The sequence below is a fragment of the Struthio camelus genome, chromosome Z (assembly GCF_040807025.1).
Source record: "Struthio camelus isolate bStrCam1 chromosome Z, bStrCam1.hap1, whole genome shotgun sequence".
NCBI lineage: Eukaryota > Metazoa > Chordata > Aves > Struthioniformes > Struthionidae > Struthio > Struthio camelus.
This window is the reverse complement of record NC_090982.1, coordinates 66549783-66572669: the sequence shown is the minus strand read 5'-3', so window position 1 is coordinate 66572669 and position 22887 is coordinate 66549783. Positions and strand designations below refer to the sequence as shown.

Here is a 22887-nt window from a genome sequence, read left to right as displayed (position 1 = left end):
GGTGGAGCTGGTTGAAGCAACTCTCTGAAAAGCGACTTAAAACATTCACCTCTACCAATGAGGCCTGCAGGCTCACTGCTCCCGCAGAATTCACTGAGAACAGACATCTCTTTGCAGCTTTAGAAACTGGCGTCTTTATTACATATAAAATCAATGTATAAGTTTAGTTAGACATATCGACTGCATATATCCCCTGTAATACAGTGTCAGAAAGGTTTGTTTCTTCCACTTGTAGATTGTGCTGCACTTCTCTGCCTTTCATTTATATCCCTCTACTCCTCCAGAAGTTGTAGGTTCAATGGGCTGGAACCATCTTGTAATTGTTAGAGAACGTGAAACAGTGGGGCCTTGTTTCTAACTAAGTTTTGGGTATTATCACAGTATAAATAAAATTTCAGTACTTCAGACTGCAGTACAGCAGATTTGCAAGTACATATTTCATTTTGTGCGCTGACTCTGTATTAAAGTATTTAAAAACATGCATGTGTGGCATTGGTACTTAATCATTCAGTTCTTTTGGTATATAACATTAGGTAAAAAAGGCTACATACTGAATGTCTTTATTAATAGACTTTCCATATGTATGTTTCTTTCTCCTTCTAGTAAATTGCTGTTTCTTGAAATGGGTCTTGTTTTTATCTCATCATAACAAAGTATTTTGGAGTTGGATAAAAACAGGGAAAATGTTATTCTTTCATACCTAGATCAGCTTTGTGCTTTTCTTTGGCAGTGGTTGGTTCTGCACGTGCACGGCCTACTCAGCTTCCTGAACAGTCTTCCTCCTCACAACAGAATGGTAGTGTTTCAGATATATCTCCAGTTCAAGCTGCAAAAAAGGAATTTGGACCCCCTTGTATGTAAATCGTGTATCAAGGATTCATTCGTTCTGGGCATTACGTGTACATTCTCTTGGATTATGTTGTTGTCCATAAATGACAAATGGTCTATATATGCAGTTGTTTGTAGGCTTCCTTAAGAGGCTTTTTCAGAGTGCTGTGGCTAAACAAATGTTCAGTTTTGTCATAGTCATGCTAGCATGCTAGTTTGTGTTTCCTTTATCTTTTCTTTAACCATGGCTGCTCTTTTTTAATTTGCCTAGTTTTTCTTTGAATTCAGACCAAGAGATCACATGTATCTGTCCAAATATTTTTTGAGGGTCATTTTCCTTATATTTTTGGTTGTGTGATTATTGTCCTGTTACCATGATTTTTTCTAATTCAGTTATTTTATAAATTTTAGAAATTAAATTGTTGTAATTACTCTATACTAATACGGATCTGCTTGAAAAGTTAGTTTCTATAACTACATACATTCTAATTATTGCTGAATTAATATAGTTGAAATGTCATAGTGTAAATACTAAATTCATGCAATAAACTGAAAATATTTTTAAATTATATCATTTTCTTTAAGCACGTAGAAAGTCTAATTGTGTAAAAGAGGTTGAAAAATTGCAAGAGAAGCGTGAAAAAAGAAGGTTACAGCAGCAGGAACTTAGAGAAAAAAGAGCTCAGGTTGGTATTTTTAGCTTAGAGATGGAAAACGTATGTCAGCAAGAGAAGATGTATGCAAAGTTTTGTGCGTTTTTTCACTCTTCAGTAATTTTTCTGAACTGTTACAATCTTGAAATTAAATGTTTTCATCCTAGTATACAAGTTTGATAAATATTTTGGTGCATAGTTGTTTTGCTCTGATAGCTATTATTTTAGACATTTTTTCCCTTCTCTTTCTTGCTACAGAAGTAATTGCCTGTAATTTCTGAAATGTCTTGCCTTTCCGTAGTTATTAAAAAATCAAGTACTGGTGATAACTGTTTCTTAGGGAAGATACATTGATAAAATATAATCAAACCTGTGGCTTTTAGATAAGGTTGTTATTCTAAATGAGGTATTGCAACATTGTGATAAATTGTTCTTTCTGATCTTTGATGCTTAGTAGAAGAAGTATTTGAGACTCAGGTTTGAAGAATAATATTTTTTTCTTTAAACCTGTCTGTGCATTTTAAATTTAGCTTTGCATCATGTAGGCAACTTGGCAGTGAGTTGTTAGGAACTTTGGTGAGAGAAATGAAGTTGCTAATCCTGTGAGAAAATCTCTTAATGTTAAATGACTTTCTGTCACAGTAGTGAAAAAGCTTTAGCAAAGCTAGTAGCGTAATCTCGTTGGCAGGCCTGTGTATATGGGTTAGTCTCTCTGAAGAGGTACTACCAGTCCGCTAATTATGTAAGAATTACCGTGACCAAGTAAGGCAACTTTCTTCATGGCTTAATGATGTTTCTAAGCTGACCTAGAATGATGTATGTGGAATTCATATTCTCTAATTTTCAGTCATTTAAACAGATACAAAACATTACTGTGTCTTTGTGTGAGGAACAAATATTTTTTGTTTTACATATGAAAATTCTTTGACACGGTACTACACCTAAAATTTTATTTTTTTTCACTTCCAAGAAGACTGCCTTTGTATTTGAGTGTTAAGCTTCTGTATGAGAAAGTTCTATTTGTCTTGATGATCTTTATGCATCTCTGCTTTCTGTTGCTTTGTGTGTTCTGTTGTTGTTGTGAAATACAGCAATAATTAGGCAACCGCTGTCTTCAACCAGGGAAGAGCTTTAAATAGAGTTTGAAGAATATTAGGCAAATACTTTTTCCATAGGAAGCAATACTCCTTTCTGAATTTTAGAAGGAAACATTTCAGCAGTAATACATTTTGTATGGACTTACTGTAAGTAGTTTTTAGTTCACTGTAGTCAGAGTGAAAAACTTAAAAGTGCAGTGAACTTCTAATTACCAAGGCACAATTTTATCTGAGGTGAGGATTAACCATGTCACAGATGCAGAGGCATAAGCTGGCTCTATTTCAGCTGCTTATTAACCTCCATGCAGTATTTTGTGAAAGTGCTTATGCTATTTCTACAACCAGTGGTGGTCCAGAAGTAGTTTTTGCTACTTTGTGGGGAGCTGTGCAAACGTTAATAAGGTCTGAGCACCAGAGCTGGCTATGTATGGCATGACTAGGACGTCCTGAAATTGTGTAAAATCTGACAGTACTGGGGAGCATTGGCAGGAAAGGCATTTGAGCTAAGCTGATTCTCTGCAGAATCACTCACAATGAACTCAGTTGCTCTGATTTAGCAAGACTTGCAGGGGCTCCATGCATGGCCTCTTACGTGTCTATTCAGTATGTTACGTATGGTTCCAGGTCTAGGGATGGGAGGGCCTGTGAGCCTGGGTGTAGGATATCGTGTATTCTGGGGATCACTTCAGCTCTTCTTGGAACTTCGAGTGTTGGAAGTGTGTTTCCAAGGCATCTGAGTAACTGTAGGAATTAACTCAGGGCTAGTAGTAGGATCAACATTGTGCAGTTAACTTGGACCTAGCCGGTTGTGTTTAGAGCAGCTGGGATATTTGCACTGTATTCTGCAGTGTGTTTTGTAGTACCTGTATTAATAGAATCTATCCATTTGTCTGTTGAACTGCCTTATCTCAGATGAAGAAGAATTGCCTATCTAGTCTGTATGTTATTGCGCCATAGTTCAGGAGTATTTCTTTACTGTGAAGGTGCTCGCAAAAGGCAGTCATTTCTCTTTCTTGAGTAGACTTTTAAAGAGACCTCCGTTAAAGAGTGTTTTGTATTACATGCCAACCAAAAATATTACGTGGAAGGCATGTAATTGCTTTGCTTTGTGATCAGTTGGCCACATTATATAGGAAACAGATGTTAAACTTTCAATCAATTCATTTTTGATATTTTGGAGAAATATTAAAATCTCAGCTAATGTGTATTTTTTATAAGTTAATTTGGAAGATATTTAAAGGAATCCATTTCAGAAAAAAAAATATATATTGGAACTTGTGTTGCTTACTTTCCTAGGATGTTGATGCTACAAACCCAAATTATGAAATTATGTGCATGATAAGAGATTTCAGGGGAAGTTTGGATTATAGACCACTGACAACTGCAGATCCTGTAAGTACCTCAGGAGCTGTGAATTTTTTCATCCCTTTGTATTTCTGAGAAGTTTTTTAGTTTTTAAATGCTTGAATATACTTCAGTCTATAAATTTCAACAGTAAGTAGTTAAATGTATATTAGTATTCATTCTACCATGAGTTTATTTTTTCAGTAATTTGATGATATTGAAACTAGTGGGCATTGAAAGTCCTAAGATATGAAATTAATAATTCCTAATTATTTTATGTCATTTAAGTATATTCTGATTAAAAAATAATACCAGCAGGTATTAAGTAATCAGCCTCTGTATTCTAGATTTTCCTGGAAGTGATGTACACACAAAACCCTTAAGCTTCTCTGAAAAACCTAGTTGAGTATAAAGATTAATATTCAGTCTTTGAAGGTGGTGAGGGCCTTTGATTTGCAGAGAAGTCAGAAGAGCAGAATTCTCAAATGACATAGATTATCTCTGTGGAAATCAATGAGATTTTTTGATCAATCGATTTCCAGCAATTGTGTATCTACACTAATAAAACTGTATTTGCTTGTTATGTTCCAAGATATATCTGGTACTCTATAGGATCAGACCCCTAGCTACAGGGAGTTTTTTTTTTTTTTTTACTCTTCATGTATGGTTCTCCCTTTTGGGTTCTTGTTTATTGTGAAGATACAATGGGCTTTTGCAAGTTGAGGTGACTCACTGTCTTGTAAATTCCTCCTCATTTAACTGATCAGATAATTAATTGAAAAAATAGAGATAAAATATCATATAACTGAAATTAGGGTGTAATTCACTGAAAGATTCTTTTCTTTGTAGATTGATGAACACAGGATATGTGTTTGTGTACGAAAACGACCACTCAATAAAAAAGGTATGACTATAGAAGTTTTGGCAGGAATTTCTCTCTGAAAAGCTGCTTCTGATAATATTATTATTTGTATTAAGACATGTAGAAATACTGGTTATATATATGAGGATAGGTAATATGCATGAGGGAGCTAGAAAATTCATAGATTTATAGACAACCTGGGTAAAGGCTGGGTGAAAAGTAGTTTAATTTCACCATTTTATAGATGGGGAGCCAAGGCACAGAGAGACAGTGCAATTTTTTTGCAAGGTCATCGAAGATGTATTTAGTTAATCTGGGAATTAATTCACCTGGAATTTCCTGAGTAGTTTTACACTGCTTTAGGAACACCATTCTTTTTAAGCGTATTTTAACTATCCTTTAAATGATCTCCTGATCAGTGAGCGACCCAATAAAAACTTTCCACTCATTTTGTGCATATATATCTTTATAATTCCAAGTGATCTTGAGTCAAACATTGCAGGAACGATTTGGGTGCCTAAGCAGAGGTGTCTTATGACATGAGATGTACCCAAGGATGTCCAAGACATCCTCACAGGGCTGGTGGATTACAGACAAACTGGAGACTTGTATCTCCTAAGTTGCAGCTCAGGGCAGGACAAGTTACCCTAGGGCATATAAAATGGCACTAAGCAACTATTTTTAGGTACTGCTATCAGTCCCTAGTAGCTTGTTTATATATATAGGAGTATTGTTACAATGTTTTTCTTACTGTCTGCTTGCCAGACTGGAGTTTATATTCCAAAAAAAAAAAAAAAACATTTAGGTTTTCAACTCTTATTAAATCCCAGTTTTCCCATGAGGTTCTTTACTTTCAGTGGGAAATTAGAAAATGCACTTACTTCTGAATTGGAACCTGTCTGAATTCAGCACTAAAGTAAGCTGATTTTCACTTTTAAAGATGTTTCTTTCCCCCTCTTTTTGTTATATTTTGCTTAGCTGAAGGGCTCAAAGAGCATCGCTCTGACTCTGAAACAACATAGGATGCATTTATTGTTCTTGTGCTGTCAAAAGTACACACTGGGGGATACGTCAGCAAGCATATCCAAGGGGATATGGGAGGATTGTATGGGAAAGGGAAAAGATAAATTGATGTCAGCGTGTAGTTAGTTTTCTTTTCTCTTACTTTTTCCCTCCATGTTGTTTCTTTCCTGACTCTTTTTTTCTTATACTCTGTATTTCTCCTGCCCTTTTTCTTTTATTGACCTGAAAAGAATGAATAATCTCAAAATTTGGTTAATGGAAACAATTGCGTATAACCTATGTAATAAGGGTGTTCAACGCAGATCCTGTAGTAGCTCAATATCCATTTTAGCATTATAGGTTATCTTTAATAAAATAGGGCTTAGAGATCCACTACATCTAGTGGGAAGGCCACTTCTTATCTGCACTGAAGTTAAGTGAAATTACAGTAAGTGACAGTAAGCTGTCATGAGGCATGAGTTTAGGATTCAGAAGTGGGTTTTGGTTCTGTGCAAGTTGCATATCTTAGGTATTGGTGATTTGGAGCGTATTATGAAAATAGTTCTAAGGAGTTTGTAGAAAGATGAGTGTCCCAGTGAAAAATGAGGTTGGCACTAAAGTTACTTGGCATTTTTAAGAATAAACTTTATTAAAATGGAATTAATGAAATAGTCTGTGCTGGGGAGGAACCATAGAGATAATCTAGTACCCATATAACATGTCTTTTGAAAACATACACTTAAATTGTGAAAGTTCATGAGAAACTATTTCTCATGCCACATGTTAAAATTAAAGAATAATAAAGAATTAAAGCTATCAGTGTTTAATCCCCTGAAGAGGGAGAAATACATATATGTTGTTTCCTTTATTATTACAACAATAACATATGTCAGAAACATTATTTTTCCCTTTACATGTTCTGTATTTTGGAGGAATGTGAGATGTTCAAATCATCTAATAGAAATCAGGTGTACAAATCAATTTTTGTCAGTCTTGCAAACACAAAATCATCACTGAAGTCTTTAAGTGTTATCAGCAGCAGTTGTTGATTGAAAAGTGCATGGTGGGTTCAGAGACATTATTCCAAATTTTCATCCGCAAGGAACACAAGTTGCCATAACAAATAGCTGGAAGCAGGTAAATGTCTTATTCCAAGCAATCATTCAAGAAAAAACAGCTTTTGACTGCTTTAACTAAAAAGCTTTTTCTTCAAAGAGTTGACCTTCATATATCTTTTTTCACTACTGTTCTGTATTTTTTCTCTATGTTTACTGCAGAATAATTACATTTTATTTTATTGCAGTACATTTGAAATTTGATTATATAGTGACATGAATGCATACTTGTGCTGGTGTGTGATGTCATGCAATAGTAACCATGGTACTGTTTGATCAGTATGCTAACTGATGATGGATACAATTTCCATCTGATTTTATAAAGCCACGTCAAATTCTGGAATTGTATGCCTTAAGAAATTTTACATAGAAATGCAAGTAGGACACATTAGTGGTCTTGACCGTATGTACAAAGGGTCTTTATTTTTGTGCATATCATGGATCAGTGGGTTCTCTTGTGTTTTGCTGACTCGTATCTCATACAATTAGCCATAAATTGTAGTGCTGTGTAGTAATTATAACCTGGGAACTCAGTATTGAAATCGCATCTAGATGGCTTTTGTTCATTCCCAGGGATACGAAGCATCATTAGTTTTTTTTCCAGCTTTTTCTGCTTACAAGACAATTTTTAGAAAGCATTTTACTCTGAAGAAATTCTATATTAAAGACTTACAATTTTGATTCCAGTAGTAATCTACAAAGATAAATCTCTATGTAGAATACAGGCAAAATTTTTCTTTTTGAAAGCTTTGAACATTAGACTATAATTTTAAGGATTTAGGTAAGATAAAAGGAAAAATTTGTAGAATAAAAAATTTCTCATGAGGATGTTAATTTCTTGTGTTTTTAAGTTGGATGGTCCAAGTAGCAGTAAACTATAGGGTCCAGTGCCTCCAGTAGAGGAGTTATTTGTCAAAACTCAAAGCATATGGTGGTCTATAGAACAGTACGTGAACCACAGGAAAAACCTCAAATCCATTATAGAATCCATTGTATCTTATTATAGAGTATGTAACAAGCTATAATGGTAGTACTGTAATTAGTGATCTTCGTTTTTGTAATCAACTTTGGAGTACTTCTCTCTAATCTCAAACCATTGGTAGAATGATTAGGACTTTCAAAATAAAATCTCTTATATAGCGGATTGCTATCTAGGTATCAGAAGCCCAGGTCCATTGCAATGTTGTTACTTGGAGGAGCTGTGTTATCTTAGATGTTATAAGAATGTAAACAATGACAAAATATAAAAAATGATGTGTTGCTAGTTAAATATATATTTTTTATATATATATTTCACTTATTTTATAGAAACTTTAATGAAAGACCTTGATGTAATAACAATTCCTAGTAAAGATGTTGTGATGGTACATGAACCAAAACAAAAGGTGGATTTAACAAGGTACCTAGAAAACCAAACTTTTCGTTTTGATTATGCCTTTGATGACACGGCTCCTAATGAAATGGTTTACAGGTATGTGTATATAATTTTTTTTGTGAACCTTTTTTCTCATTTATCTCCCTGTCAATAACTGTGGGCTTACCTTGGTCATGGACTTTACTCCTGTTCTCTGTGTAACCAGATAATATATTGGTGCACCCATACTTTTGCCTGTGTATTTTTGATTTAACTGTATTTATACTGGATTTTTCATCTGCATCTTCATCTCCACTTGCATTGACCATGCAGGTCTCAATCCAAGCCCTGCCTTTCCAGACTCTAGCATATATTGTTTGCCTTCTCAACTACTGAATTTTTGAATAGCTTCATTGGCTCTCCATTTTACTCAGGGTTATTGAGTTATTAATTTGTATCCATGCAGCACCTGAGGCACTAATTACTGTTTCTGATCTTCTAGAAACTTAGAATGAAAGGACAGTCTGAGCCTCAAAGAGCTTGCAATTTGAATATAAGCTAGGGAGAACCGATGGAAACAAATCAGAAGAGGGTGGGGAAAAAGTACAGAGAGGGGCGGCTGTGTTTACTGTGTAGCATATCACTGAGATACTTGAGCTGGTTTGGCTGTTGGAAACAATCTAGCTGATGTAACACAGAGGTACAGGGAAGGTAACTGATCTTGCTCAAAAAGCTATATCTTTCTGATTTAAAGAAACAACAACAAAGACAGCCCCAAGGTATTTGGATCTCCATTTTCTCCTTTATTATTCTGTTTCATTCCCGCAGTTGGCACAGACTAATGCACACAGTGCTTTCAAAGTAGTCCGCCAAGTATTGAGTTAACTTGTTTAGAACTAGCTCTTTATCTGTGTGCTACAAGTCAGTAAATAGATAACAATAACGGGGAAGTATAAGACAGAATTATAATCTTGGTACACAGTTTACATGCTGTGATGTTTTTTGTGAGGAATATTGACTGAGAAAGGAATTTGATGGAAGATAACTTTCCTTATGTTTGGGAAGTGCTTCCCATAACCTTAAAGAGGAATGGAAGAGAAACTTTTTTTTTTTTTTTTTTAAATCCAACAGCTAGGAAGTGAAAGTCGATGTTGTGTCCTGATAGTTGCTGGATGCTATCGTTCTGTCTGTGGATAAGAGACAATGCATAGTGAAAGAATTATAAAAAGTCCTTGAAAATGAAAACTGGTATCTTATGCTTAATATAATTAGGAGGGGGAAGATAGCAAAAGAAAACTCTGTTTAGCCTGTTAGTTTAGAAGTCTTTCGTAAGTGTAAACTTCAGCAAAATTATGCCCTTGGAGATTTCTTTCTTTAATGTTTGTCTACTGCTAGCATCTTTTCTTTCCCAATGCAGAAAATTTGTGGGAGAGCCAGCTAGCTGGCGATGTGTGCCTTTTGGAGTAGTTTTCTTCCTGCTTAACAACCAATCTTTTTAATCTCCATCCTTCTTATTATTCCTCATTTATATTTGCAAACATAGTGATTAACTGTGAAAGGTGTTTTTTGGCATACAAGTTTATTATAATTTTGGATTGAGTTTCTTCTGGATGATTTTTTTTGATTGCATAATAAGTTAGTGGTAATACAGGAAAATATTGAAAGATGCTTGTATTCACACTGAAAGAGTAAATCTCAAGTCTGTGTAGTAGTACAGGCTTCTTTCTTCTCCCATATATGACACAATGATGATTTTTAAATGAAGGATAATCCATTTCAAGTCCTCCTGTACTAGAAGGATTAAGAGCAAGATAGGTACCATAGTACACTCTCACCAGAATTTCAGGGTCACAGTGAAAAAAATTGTGTGAGAAGTTATTTCAGTTTTCTTCAGCGTGCTAAAATGCTGTTCCTCAGTTTGGCAGGGAGAAATGTTCTGCCACCCCCCCCTTTTTTTCATTCCTTTTTTTTTTTTCTTAAGCTATGTTGTAAGTATATCTGAATCCATGAGCCACAACAGTGAGTTGCAAGTTTTCTTTAGTATTAAAAAAACAAATACCAGTTTGAACTGATATATCTTTTGAATTTGAAAGTGAACCACAATTTATATTTCTGAAAGATCAATATTATAATTTCCTTAGTAGAAGGAAAGTTGGAATGTTTTGATTTGGTACCATTTGGAGTTCTATAATGCCCTATCAAACCTTTTATAGGTATACTTGTATTTTGCCTTATTTTAAATAGATATAATTAAGTCCCTGTGTTATAAACCAGCAAAATATCTCTGTTTAATTGGGTTCAAAGGGATTTAATGGCATGTGCTTCTCTAAGTGAATAGATTGCTTGAAATTTATTTTTTAAATATAAAAAGAACCAGTAGATATTTATGGAGAAATATCCTCTTGAGGAAAAGGAAATTAAAAAAAAAAAAAGGAAATAAATATTTGGAAGGGGGAAAAAAAGGGAAATACTCTGGCTGATCAGGAAGTATATGGTACATTTTTCATGAAAATTGATGATTCAGTTAAACTTACATTTTGCGTAAGCCTTGGTAGCTTAGTGGCCCAGTGTTTCCCATAGTATACCTGTAAGTGATCTTGTGTTTATTCTAAAGTGGAATGAAACGAAGTTGTAACACCTCAGTTCTTTTCTAAACAATCATTCTTGTTTCTGTCATTAAACATATATTGCATGTAAACATCTGGAGGAGGTTTAAAAGGGATTGTTGACGCATCCTCCATTGAGGTTATCCTTTGCTTTTGGAGATTGTAATGAAATAGTGGTGATAAGCAGCTGGAGCAGGAGCAATAGGTGTACATCTTTTTTTAAGTATAAGTTTAATACAAAATTTTACTCCGGGATTTTCTAACACATCAAATAATCCTTCAGGAGTCACTGTATTTTCCCTTTCTTAGGAGCTGGGGTATATATTTTCTTGAGCGTTTTCTCAGTGTGTGTACGTTCTCAAAGTATTAAGAAGTGTGCTGCTGTTTTGGCCAATTACTTCCTCGAGTAAGTCTTGGAAGCTGAGTTGAAAAGTAGAAGAATTTCTGTGTTAGCAAAACCTAAGCTTTTTTCTATCCTACTGTCCTACTTCTGTGTCTTTTAATGCTATGTTTAGGTGGCTGCAAACTCCATGTAGTTAGCAGTGCTATGTTGCATCATTAAAGCAAGGATTTTTTTTTCTCTGGGTTTAACAGATAATAATGTTGTTTTAAAATAAATGGGGCGATTTTGTAGCTTTTTTTTGGTGTTTTAGGGTATTTTAATGGTTTGGAACAAATAGCTTCTAGTTCAGGAAGTAATTGGGAGATGTTCTGTGGGCTCTCAAAGTACAGAACGAGTTTTGTCACTTACGGCCTTAAAATGTACAGGGGCCTTCTGGCAGTGGCATCTTAAAGCTTCTTACGTACTGGGTTTTTTTTGCATTTAAGGTTTACAGCGCGACCATTAGTAGAGACGATATTTGAAAGGGGAATGGCCACATGTTTTGCATATGGGCAAACAGGCAGCGGAAAAACCCATGTAAGTTTTTCTTCTACACATCAACAGCACATTTCTTTTTATGTATAATATACACTTAACTAGATGACTTGTAATAAGTAACAAATATATAAGTTACAATTCTGTGTATTTTTGGTGTTTTTTGTTTTTTAATTTAGACTATGGGTGGTGACTTTTCAGGAAAGAACCAAGATTGTTCTAAAGGAATATATGCACTTGCAGGTGAGTGACTATGATTTTCAGCTTTTTGCAAATTAGCTGGAGTCAATAAGTTTTCTGCTTCCTGTTGTATAAATACAAGGCCTTCATATGTTGCATTGCAGGTGCTTTGGTAGCATCAAAAGTAGTTCTTAAATGCAAAGTCTTTATTCTGGTATATGTAGATTACTTAGAAAGTATAAGAAGTGTAACTGATGAATAAGGGAGTTTACAATTTTAGGGTCTTCTGTATCTTGTAATATATTCAGTTTTAACTGCAGTGTTTTAGACTTGGTTGACTGACCCTACCAGCTTTACCTGCAAAATATGAAGGATGCTGTAAAATAGGGTATTATGCATTAATGAGCCTTTACTAAGTGAAAATACATAACTGATTTCTTTGTATGTTGGAAATGTATTCACAGCTCGAGATGTGTTTTTAATGCTAAAGAAGCCAAATTATAAGAAGTTAGAACTTCAAGTATATGCAACATTTTTTGAGATCTATAGTGGTAAGGTAAGTACTTGACCTTTTTTTGAGGAAGGGGAAATTTCTCTTTTGCAAAGAAGGGTTGTAAGCACGTTGTATAAAAGCATTTTCTTTCTGTGCTTTCCATTCAGGTATTTGGATGGAATGCTTTACGTGTTTTGATATGGGATTTGAAATAAAAGGAGTTAAAGCTCCTTTGCTTTAACTGTTCCGTTTCTTTTTCCCCCTCCTCCCTAAGGTTTTTGACTTGTTGAACAGGAAGACAAAATTAAGAGTGTTAGAAGATGGTAAACAGCAAGTTCAGGTGGTGGGATTACAGGAACGGGAAGTCAAATGTGTTGAAGATGTTTTGAAGCTTATTGAAATAGGCAACAGCTGCAGGTATCTCCCATGCCTTCCACCAGTTTTTCATTGTAAATCAGAGAGTCAGAACATCTCTTTCAAATTTTTTGTGTTTCTTTATAGTGATGGCATTTTAATATGCAGGGGGTTTTTGATGATGTTGGCTGGAAGTAAGGAATCTGCTTGCCTTTTAAATACAGATAGTTCAGAGTTGCTCTGCCTCCTCCTAGAGAGAAATAAGAGCTGATTTTTCTGCAGTGTATGAACTCCATGCATTTATGTAACCAGCTTACGGACCTAACTTCACATCATTAATAATCTGGAATTCTGCCAGATTCTTAGTTCTAAAAGGCAGCATGCCTTGGTATATAGCGGCAGAGGTTAAGTGTAATATTTTTACTTTTTGTTAAAACCTAACTTCATTGTTTTTAAAATTTGGTCTTTCACATAGACTGCTGCCTTCTCAGATAAAAATGCAGTCAGCAGTTTACATGTGAACTGTCTGATAGCCTGAAATATTTGAAGATCTGATTATTCTTGCTTTTAAGAGAAAGGTAAAACACTATTAATCTTCCATTTCAGTTTGAAGAGATGGAAAAATAGGTATAATTGTGCTATGTGCATCATATTATTGCAGTACATATCTGTAGTGTTCAGAAGTATGTTAGACAGACTGTCAACACATATAAGAATATAGAGGACTTTGCCCTGGAAAAAGTAACGTTCTAAGGGTAGCGTATTTAACGCGTATGGTCCTTCACGTCTTCCAAGTAGTATTCATATGTCCTTCCCTTCTTTCCTTTTATTTAAAGGACATCTGGTCAAACATCTGCAAATGCGCACTCATCTCGAAGCCATGCAGTGTTTCAGATTATTCTCAGAAGGAAAGGGAAATTGCATGGTAAATTTTCTCTGATTGATTTGGCTGGGAATGAGAGAGGAGCAGATACTTCCAGTGCAGACAGGCAGACACGACTGGAAGGTGCTGAAATTAACAAGAGCCTTTTAGCACTCAAGGTAACTGAAATGTTTTGATTTGTCTCTGAGTAGGTGGAAGCCTTCTTCATATAATAGCAATGACTATTAAAATGAGTGTTTTCACAGGCATTGCTTGTCTGCATTGTCTACTGATGTGGCAGGTAAAGTAACATATTGATTTTCCTCTAAATGCCTGGAAGTACACTTCGTAATTGCCTAGTAGAAACATTGCAGAAACATTGTGCTGTCAACTTTCATGTAGCTTAAAAACACACACACACATGCGTGCACGTGCGCGCACACACAGTAATTGATATGAAGACTTTCCTGTTATATGCCTATAATGGGAGGAGAGATGACTGACTTTGTTACTCAAGGTCTGAAATACTAACTGGAACTATTCTTATTGATCTCAATATATTGGGTTTTTTAAAACAGATTAAAATAAAATTTACCTGTACAGCATGTTTGTTTACCACTGTCTCTCAGTATTTTCTAAATAATTCACTAAAGAAGAAAACAACACAATATATCCAGAAAGAACGGACAAACAGATTAAAATAACCCTTGACAGTTGGAATCCATTTCTTACTACTGTGTATAGCAAATCATCTTACCTGATACAGTCGCTTCACAGGTTTTCATACGTTAATCCATACATTAATCTCATACATGAATTTGATAACAAGAGAGTTAGTTAACAAATATTATTTCAATATTCAAATACTTTTTTGTCTTGTGTTCTATAATGTTCTAAAGAGATCCAGTCTAAATAAGGCAAGTCATTTTTGGTCTCAACTGTAGAAACAATTTTCAATGTCCCAAAATTTCTCCTTGTTGTTGCTGAGCTTTGCTTAGGTTAACTTCTCGCTGCGCTAGTGTTGTGATTTTGTATAAAGAATCTAAACCCCAAATCATTATGCCTACTCGTTTATACCCAACATAAACTTGGGAGAAGACTTGTATCTGCCTGTAACTGGATCTCACAAAACACCACAAAATTGTAACGTATCATTACAGAATTTTATGGCTTGTTGAAAAATTGGTAGCAACAATTCCAAAACTGCAGTTTGTTTTGCTTTAGCATCAAAATAAGTAATGCAGGCAATATTTTTGAATCTCTCAATTATTTTCAAATGTGATTGAATAAAACTGTTTTGGTTTTGCTTTGTTAATTTGCTTGCAGCTTTTGTACTGCCTAGTGCCTTTGATACAATACCCATACAACATATATAGTTAATTTTAATATAACTTATCTTTTTGATAATAGTGAAAAGTTCTGCTGCTGCCATACTGGTGGTTGTGATCTAAATTATATTAATTATGTGGGGAAGGGGAAATAAAAATAAGTTGAGGTCTTCCAGAGTTCTAAACAGCAGTACAATAACACATATCTCTTTCTTAATGAAATATCAATTCTTCATTTTTCATTTATCTCCAGACACATTATGCAGCTTCTCCATTTGTAGTCAAGATCCTTGAAGTTATTAATTATCAAGTTCAAATTAAGTTAGTATGTTCTGAAGGGTGGTCTTTGGTGCTAACACAAGATTTGCTATTGGCATGCTGATAACAGTCCCTATGTTAAATGTTTTAACCCCTTCATATTTTTGGAATAAGAAGTTAATTCTGTAATGTCTCTACATGGAAGCAGTGTGGTCGTTTTATTCCTGGTTTTCTGAGCTGCGATGAAGAGCAAAAACGGTTAAAAACTCCATTAATTTAGAAGCTGGCAGTGCCCTCCTATAATCCTCTTAAGCAAACAATACAATTCTAATTTTTCAAAAGTGAGCAAACTAAAAATCGTTACAGTAAATTAAAATATTTTAATTAAATTTGTTGGTTGCCATATCAGTAATTAAATATATACATTTGTTACTGTTTTTAGTTTGTGATGTCACTTCTTGAAAATCTGTTGCCCCTTTCCTGTCTAGTCTGCTTTTCTCCGTAAGTAAGTATAGTAGCAGCATACCAGTGAATTCAAAAATTTCAAGGAATGCACTGCCTTGCTCACCTTTGAGTCCTTTTTAGCATTTGCATGTGAAATTCACATTCAACAAGCTTCAGTCTTTCTGTTTGTCTGAGCTGTGTCCATTCTATAAAGTTCAGCTAGTGAATTTTTAAATGATCCCTTGAGTTTAAGCCTACTTGCCCTTGTATTTGTTCTCTATCATTTCAGTTTCACTCTTGAGCCCTTTTTAGTTCTGTTTTATGCTGTTTCACAATTGCAGTGCTTTCTTGGATTATCAGCCTGTAGTTCCTAGCCTGGCTCTTGAAAGAAGCTGTTTCTAGGAAATTTCAAAAGGCCACAAGGATACGGCTGCAACTGGAGGAGCAGTTGAACTGTTTTAGAACTATATATGTAACACCGAAGCACTCCACTAAAAGTCCTACTAAAATAAAAGCTAATCTGAACAGCTCTTGATGTATAGTTGTAAAAAGTTTGACGAAACTCTGTAAGTAGACTTGTGTTAAAACTGTACCAAGGAAACCATACATCAGAAGAGATGCCTGGACAGAAAGTATTAAGGCAAAGCCAGAAACAGGAATTAATGACCAAAATATGACAGTAACAACAACAACAAAAGAGAAATTTAAATTTAAACTTGTTTGTGTATAAGAAGTAATTTTTTTAGCTGACAAGAGATGTCTTAGTGGGTAGAAGTGATGTTTAGATTAATATGATCTTAGTTTGCACTGTTGTACTTAGCTGCTCTATACGAATTTCATAATGTTTACTTCTGTACAGTATTTCTCCCTGGAACTCTCCAACCAGTTGCAAATATTAGTTTAGCCTCATACCCTTCTTGTGAGTGCAAGAGGAGGCATCATCCCTACTTTTCACATGAGCAATATCTTAAAACAGGGAATGACTTATGTTTTCAAGCGTCTTCTGACTTTGAGTATATGAATATGCAGCTATACTAACTACATTTTTGAGCTGTGGCAGCTTTTAGAAAGTTTAGGCATCAGTGTTTTCTTCTGAGCTGTAAAGAAAGTCAGTGGGAGACCCAGCAAGCAAATCTACTGCTTTTAATTGATATTTTTAACATGTCTCACTGACCACGCTTCTTCTGTTGGTGGAGGCTGTACATCATTCAGGCTTTTGCAGCTGATAATCAGAAATTATTGTTAGCCTGGAGGTTTAGTATCAACACTGAATTTGTTGTTGTTGTTGTTAGATACAATAAGCATAAACATTTTGATGAGATTCAGACAGTTTTTGGTCTACTAAATCTCGTACGGGTTCCTAGTTTTGCACTGAACTTAATGAGATACAGAAGCCTAACACTTCCTGAATCCAAGTTTTAGTGGTAAATTTGAGCGATATCTTAAGGACAACAAGATAGCCAGGGCTTATATTTTCTGAATTTGGGTTGCATTTGTATTATTTATTTTTTCATTGTAATGAGGTGAATAACTACAAACCCATTTTTTTTTTTCAGGAGTGCATTAGAGCCTTAGGCCGAAATAAACCTCATACACCATTCAGAGCAAGTAAACTTACTCAGGTGCTAAGAGATTCATTCATAGGAGAGAACTCCCGTACCTGTATGGTAAGTTTGCTTAGTTAAATGTATATTTTAGTAACATTTATAAAGAGAAAAAAGGCTAGGAATTTAGGCTCTTAGGCTTCGAATTGTCTGCTTGCTCTTGGCAACATGGTAGGCTTCAGTTTATCCATTGATTGACATTGTATTTGGAGTAAGTCTTACAGCAGAAACATTCCAGATAACTTGCTCCTCTTTTATTCTTTTTATTGGCCTGTCTTATTGTTTGTTCTAGTGGCTGCTTGAGGGCTGTTTGTTTTTTGTTTTTTGGTTTTTTTTTTGAAAGATATCTTAATTATATTAGAGTTTTGGCTGTTGAATCAGAGTTTTGGGAAAGGCTGTGTAAACTGGAAGTATACTGGTGAGGGTATGATCTTTAAATGACAGTGGCAAATTTAGAGTTGGTAGCAAAGACACCAGAATATGCTAAAGGCTACTAAGGTGAGGAGTAGTTGGAACAGATGGGATGAATAGTTGTGTATTGTATAAATGTGTATTTGCATCCGTCTGAAAAGCGAAATTCTTCTGTCAGATGGCGGAAAGGACCTATAAAAGCGCTAGTTTTCAAGTGGTTTTATTTGTACATTTCTTAACATTTCTCCTTATGGAAATGCAAAATCTCTGTAGCGAACAGCATCCGTTGGACTTGTTTGCGTTTGTTACCTTTTACAAATTCCTTGGAATTAGTCTAGGAGCCACAGAAGTCTGTAGACCACAGCTTGAAAACCACTGGGTTAGGGCAGCCTAATCTTCTGTTTAGCTGTTAAGTATAGTCCTTATTTGAAAATGATGGTAAAATTGCATTTTTGATTAATCTTTTATTCTCCTTTAGTACTGTGGTTGGTGGTCCTTCAGTTTCCTCATGAAAATGTAGGATTGTTTTCTTCCCATTGAGATAAAACTTTACAAATGCTGTTGTGGATCAAAGAGCTAAACTGTGCGTCTCTGGCAGATGGATCCATGCTACTGAAAAAGATGTGGAGAGTTAGCCTGTCTGGAATTGCTCTTTGTAAATACAAGTATCAACACTTGTATTCATAATTTATGTGAATAATTTATAAAGTTCTCACCATCACCCGTTCTAATAAAATGTCTCTGGTTTTGTGAAGCTTTTTTATTTAATTATTCCTCTTCTTAGTTGTCACAACTGTCTTAGTTGTCCTTGGTTGTTTAAATGCACTTAAGAGTGCCATCAAGAATAATCCATGATAAGTTATCCTGGTGTTTAGTTCCAAATAAGGCTTTTTTTTCCTTTATTGTACATTTAATATAGTACTGAATTAAGGAAGAAAGATCCCTTCTGAAAGTGAGTGGAAATATGCCTGAATTATTCTTAATTTTTTCACTCACATGACTACAATCACTTTACAAGAATAAGAAAATCCTCTCATTTTGAGGCGTTACTTTCAGGCTCGTTCTTCCTATTATTTTTTTCATGCAGTTTCTCAGTAATAGGAGCATTTGTGGTATTCTGCTTTTAGTGGGTAAATTCAATTTTTATCAATAATTTTGTTAGTGAAGTTTTTTCTCAAGATACTGATTTGGAGAAAAAGACTCATACAATTACGGTTTACACTGAGTTATGGTTGAAAGACAGGAAGAAGGAAAGGATGGAAAGAAAAGGAGGGAGGGAAGGAAAGAAAAGAAGGCCACTATACATTTGTATGATTACTTAAATTGAGTTCTCACATTTGTAGCACTTGTGCCTGCAATAGCTGGATGCAGAAAGAAGCTCCCTGTCTAGAGATGTGCCTGGTTTCTGAGCAGTATATATTGAACTGAGGGAAGGGCAGGAGAGACCTTCGACGAGATTTATCTCCAGTCCTCTCTGGTTCCCTGGAAAGAGGGGAAGGAGTTCTGCCCTCTGGCGCTCATGTGCTGGGAGCGGTGGATCCTGATCATTATTAGGAGCTTCATCTGTCTTCTGGGTCTTCCTTTTGCCCCTTTTATCAAGGCAATTTATTTGGCCTTCCATTGTGGTAGTTACAGTTGTCTCTTTGTCAGGGTGTGCCTGGCTTTTAGGCATGTTCGTGTTTAGGTTTTATATAATATGCTGGCAAAATGTGAAGAATGTGCAATGCAAGAAAATGGCAAACCTTTATGGCTTATAATTGCTAGAGCTGAGTAGTATTTCGTTGAATTAAAAGAGTATTTATCCTGCAGGTGCTTAATTGCAGCAGAGCCATTTAATTAACTGTGATGTTTGGAACTTCTAAAAAAGGTTGCAAACTAGTTTAATAATTAGTTTCATTGCAGATTTCTACAGTTTGCTGCAGAGATCACTGCTATATTGTCTAGAATAGTATCTGTTTTATAAGAGGTGAATTACAGCATGGAGGAACTTTTCAGGTACATTACTGTTACGACTGTTAAAAGGTAGCATGTAGATAATGGTAGTGTTTCCTCCAAATATTTTAGCCTATTACAGGCAACATAAAGAGATTGCCGCATAGAAATATTACTCAATTAGAGAATATTGTTTATTCAACAAGTAGATAATTCATTGAAATTGGACCCCTTTTAAGATGCTGCAGTCCACTAGCAGTGGGAAAACATTTATTATAAAGGGATTCCTTAGCAGTAGGAAGCTCTGATACAGTGTTCTAATGTGCTGTTAGAAAGATATTTTGCAAATAGGTTTTTCAATACAGAAAGCATATAAAATGATGTATTAAGAACTTGTTGTGCATTTAACTTTCTAACAGATTCTTGAAGTGTGCTGGTATAAAATATCTTTTGGGTGTTTTTCACTTGCTTTCTGACATAAAAATCTTTTAAGTGGAATGTTTCAGTCAAAAACATTCTTTTGTAATTGCTACACTTAATTCTTACCTGATTTTTTGCCTTTTATAGTTGACTGACTTTCTGTTACAATTTTAAAAGTTGCATCTTTGGGGATGGAGTGTTCGCCTCTGCACGTAAGATTAAAATAAGGTTAAGGGAGAAATTAAATTTTTGAAAATAACTTCCATGTGGACAGTTAGGAATAGGATCTGTTTCATTCTAAAAAGCTCCAGAGACATTCAATCAGCATAAATACCATGTTTTGGATTTTCTTATCTGTTGCAATTTCTCTAAAGCTCCTGTCCTTAAATAGTTTCAAGGACAATTTTGGTTGTTCTAAAGAATTACGTAATAGGTAGTCACGCCATGAAATTTGGAAATTCACTGTAGTATGAATTATATCTTTTTCTTTTTTCACTAATGTATCGTCAGCTGAAATCTGCAAGGTAGCTACATAAAATAGTTTTTTTTATTTTTAAATAGTACCATACTGTTGACCTGCTGCATTGGTTGCAGTTTCAGACCCCTCAGTCCTCCAGGCTGGGAGTTGGAACTTGGAGACTTCCGTGTCCCAAAAGGGACAGTGTTCCCACTATGTTGGCTAATAAGCAATATAGGCACATTCAGATTAAAAAGCATGGAAAGCGTTGGTCTTAAAGACACTCTTGACCATAAGTGGTGCTGCTTTTTCCATCCTTCTCATTTGGAATTTTGAATTAGGACACGAGCCAAGGAGAGGTTGCAGGTCTCCTGTCCGTTTTGTCTGTGGGTTGTTGGGGCACAAGGGCATGTGTTTTAGTAGACATTGCTATTCAACAGACTAAGTCGTGTGCACAGGGTTCTTAACGCCCTTGAGGAGGTATCCATGCAGCAGACAACACACTGAATGTCATTTTCCTATAGCAACTGTTCCTTATGTGCTTGGAGAAGTTGGAAAACCGCCCTGATGTTATGACAGTTGCCATGTGTCGTGTACTTTGAACATTAAACCGATGGAAGAGATTCATGAGATGCACCTTTCACATAACAGTGACTCTGGAAGGATTTTAGGAACGTGTAGATTTTGTTGAAATCTTTATAAAGAAACATGCAATCAGATGATCATTTTAAATCTATATTTCTTCTTGTTTTCATTAGTAATTGGTGCCTACCGGTATTAGAGGTTTAAACTTAGTATATGTGGTAGCAGGCTCTTGAGACTTTCTAACCCCCTCCCACCCCATATTTTTCCTTTCTCCCCAGTAGGAGAAATTCTTCTCAGGATGACTACCTCTGCTCTTGTACAGTAATGTCAGCAGCAGGATGAAACAGAAGACCAGGATTATCTAATCTCCGTCAGTTTCAATCTCGTGATGCTGTGCAGCCAGAAAAAAATGTTAGTGTGTAGGATCATAGAGGTGGTTGTCCTGGGTAGTGCCTTTATGGCTCTTCTGAAGGGAGCACAGATGAAAAAATTGGACTACTGAGAGAAGCTAGGACAAATAATGATGCCACTGTTACCTGATCACAGTTGTTTTTTTTGCTGAATGCTGAAAAGAAGGTGAGATCTTCAGGGATTTTATTTAACTGGAAAAGGAAAGACTGATAGACTCCAGATATGTTTAATATTTAGTTACCTATCAAGTATTTTTTACAGATAATTTCCAGTTCAGGAGAAAAAGTCTTTGTTCAGGAAAATACTTAAACACATGCTTAACTTTAATGTTCGTAAGTACTGTTTTGGACTGTGGCCAAAGTAGATCTCTTAAATCAGCATGAAGTATGCTTGAATGGAGAAGAGCTTTCAAAGATTGTTTCCAGGATCTATTAGAATTATTTTCTACTGAGTTGCATATTTCCCTTTTTGAGGGGTCTTATTTTTTCAATTAGAGTTTGGCACTTACAAAGTATGTTACCAAGGCTGTCAGATGGGGGAAATTGACTGAAGTTTCCCTCCATTCTTGATACTTTGGGTGTGGTTAAAAAAATTAAACTGAAGCTTTGACTTGACATATCTCTTCTTGAGATGTCATTGTAGTAGAACATCTGTAGAAGATCTCATATGAAATTGGAGATAAATTCATCTACCCGTTCATCTCTACAAAATGAGTTATTAACTTGTGGCTTGTTTTCTCCAGATTGCTACAATTTCTCCAGGAATGGCATCGTGTGAAAACACTCTAAATACATTGAGATACGCAAATAGGTATGGGAATTACTATTGCTTATAGCTATACTGGCTGTTGATCTCTGAAATTTGGACTACTGTTGCTCCATGATGTATAATTATTTTAGCTACCTCAGTGATTTTAGTGTACTTACAGTGAGCTCATAAAATTGAGATCCAAAGACTCATCTGGGCACATATTTAATTTAATTTGCCAGTTTTTACAACCATTACAACAGAATCAGTAGAAACTCCTTTTAAGCCATTTTCCACAGATGGATACAGTGTGGAAGGCAAGGAGTGTGCAAAACGCCCTTAGTAGTTTTGCCGCTGCTGTAGAGACATCACCTCTTGGATTAGAGGTGGTTGGTATTCATGATGATTCCCTCGAGCACCTGCCGAGATAGCAGTAGTTGATATTCATGATGATTTCCTGGAGTGTCTGCTGAGATACCTGTCTGTAATGTGCTTTCTCACCCCCTTGGAATTGCATGGGGTTGCCAACCTGTTCTATATATAACACGTATATTTATCAAGTATATATGTCTACCGAGTATAACATGAAGTATATTTATATACCAAGGACTAGCAAACTGTAATTGCTGTGGCCAAAATTGTATACTTCCTAGGTTCACGCAA

General features: G+C 35.4%; 1 protein-coding gene across 5 annotated transcripts in view; it reads left to right on the top strand.

The window, feature by feature from the left end:
* LOC138064841 (kinesin-like protein KIF2A) overlaps window positions 1-22887 on the top strand; it is a 59352-nt gene that overhangs the window by 24983 nt on the left and 11482 nt on the right. For 3 of the 5 annotated variants that reach the window (XM_068928960.1, XM_068928958.1, XM_068928957.1), the window contains exons 5-16: window positions 731-853; window positions 1414-1514; window positions 3875-3970; window positions 4772-4826; window positions 8210-8372; window positions 11690-11780; window positions 11918-11981; window positions 12383-12474; window positions 12686-12828; window positions 13602-13806; window positions 17214-17324; window positions 22220-22287. In XM_068928960.1, the coding sequence (XP_068785061.1) occupies window positions 731-853; window positions 1414-1514; window positions 3875-3970; window positions 4772-4826; window positions 8210-8372; window positions 11690-11780; window positions 11918-11981; window positions 12383-12474; window positions 12686-12828; window positions 13602-13806; window positions 17214-17324; window positions 22220-22287 (1312 nt within the window). The remainder of the gene's footprint in view (window positions 1-730; window positions 854-1413; window positions 1515-3874; window positions 3971-4771; window positions 4827-8209; window positions 8373-11689; window positions 11781-11917; window positions 11982-12382; window positions 12475-12685; window positions 12829-13601; window positions 13807-17213; window positions 17325-22219; window positions 22288-22887) is intronic. The other 2 variants (XM_068928961.1, XM_068928959.1) reach the window with 1 other exon arrangement.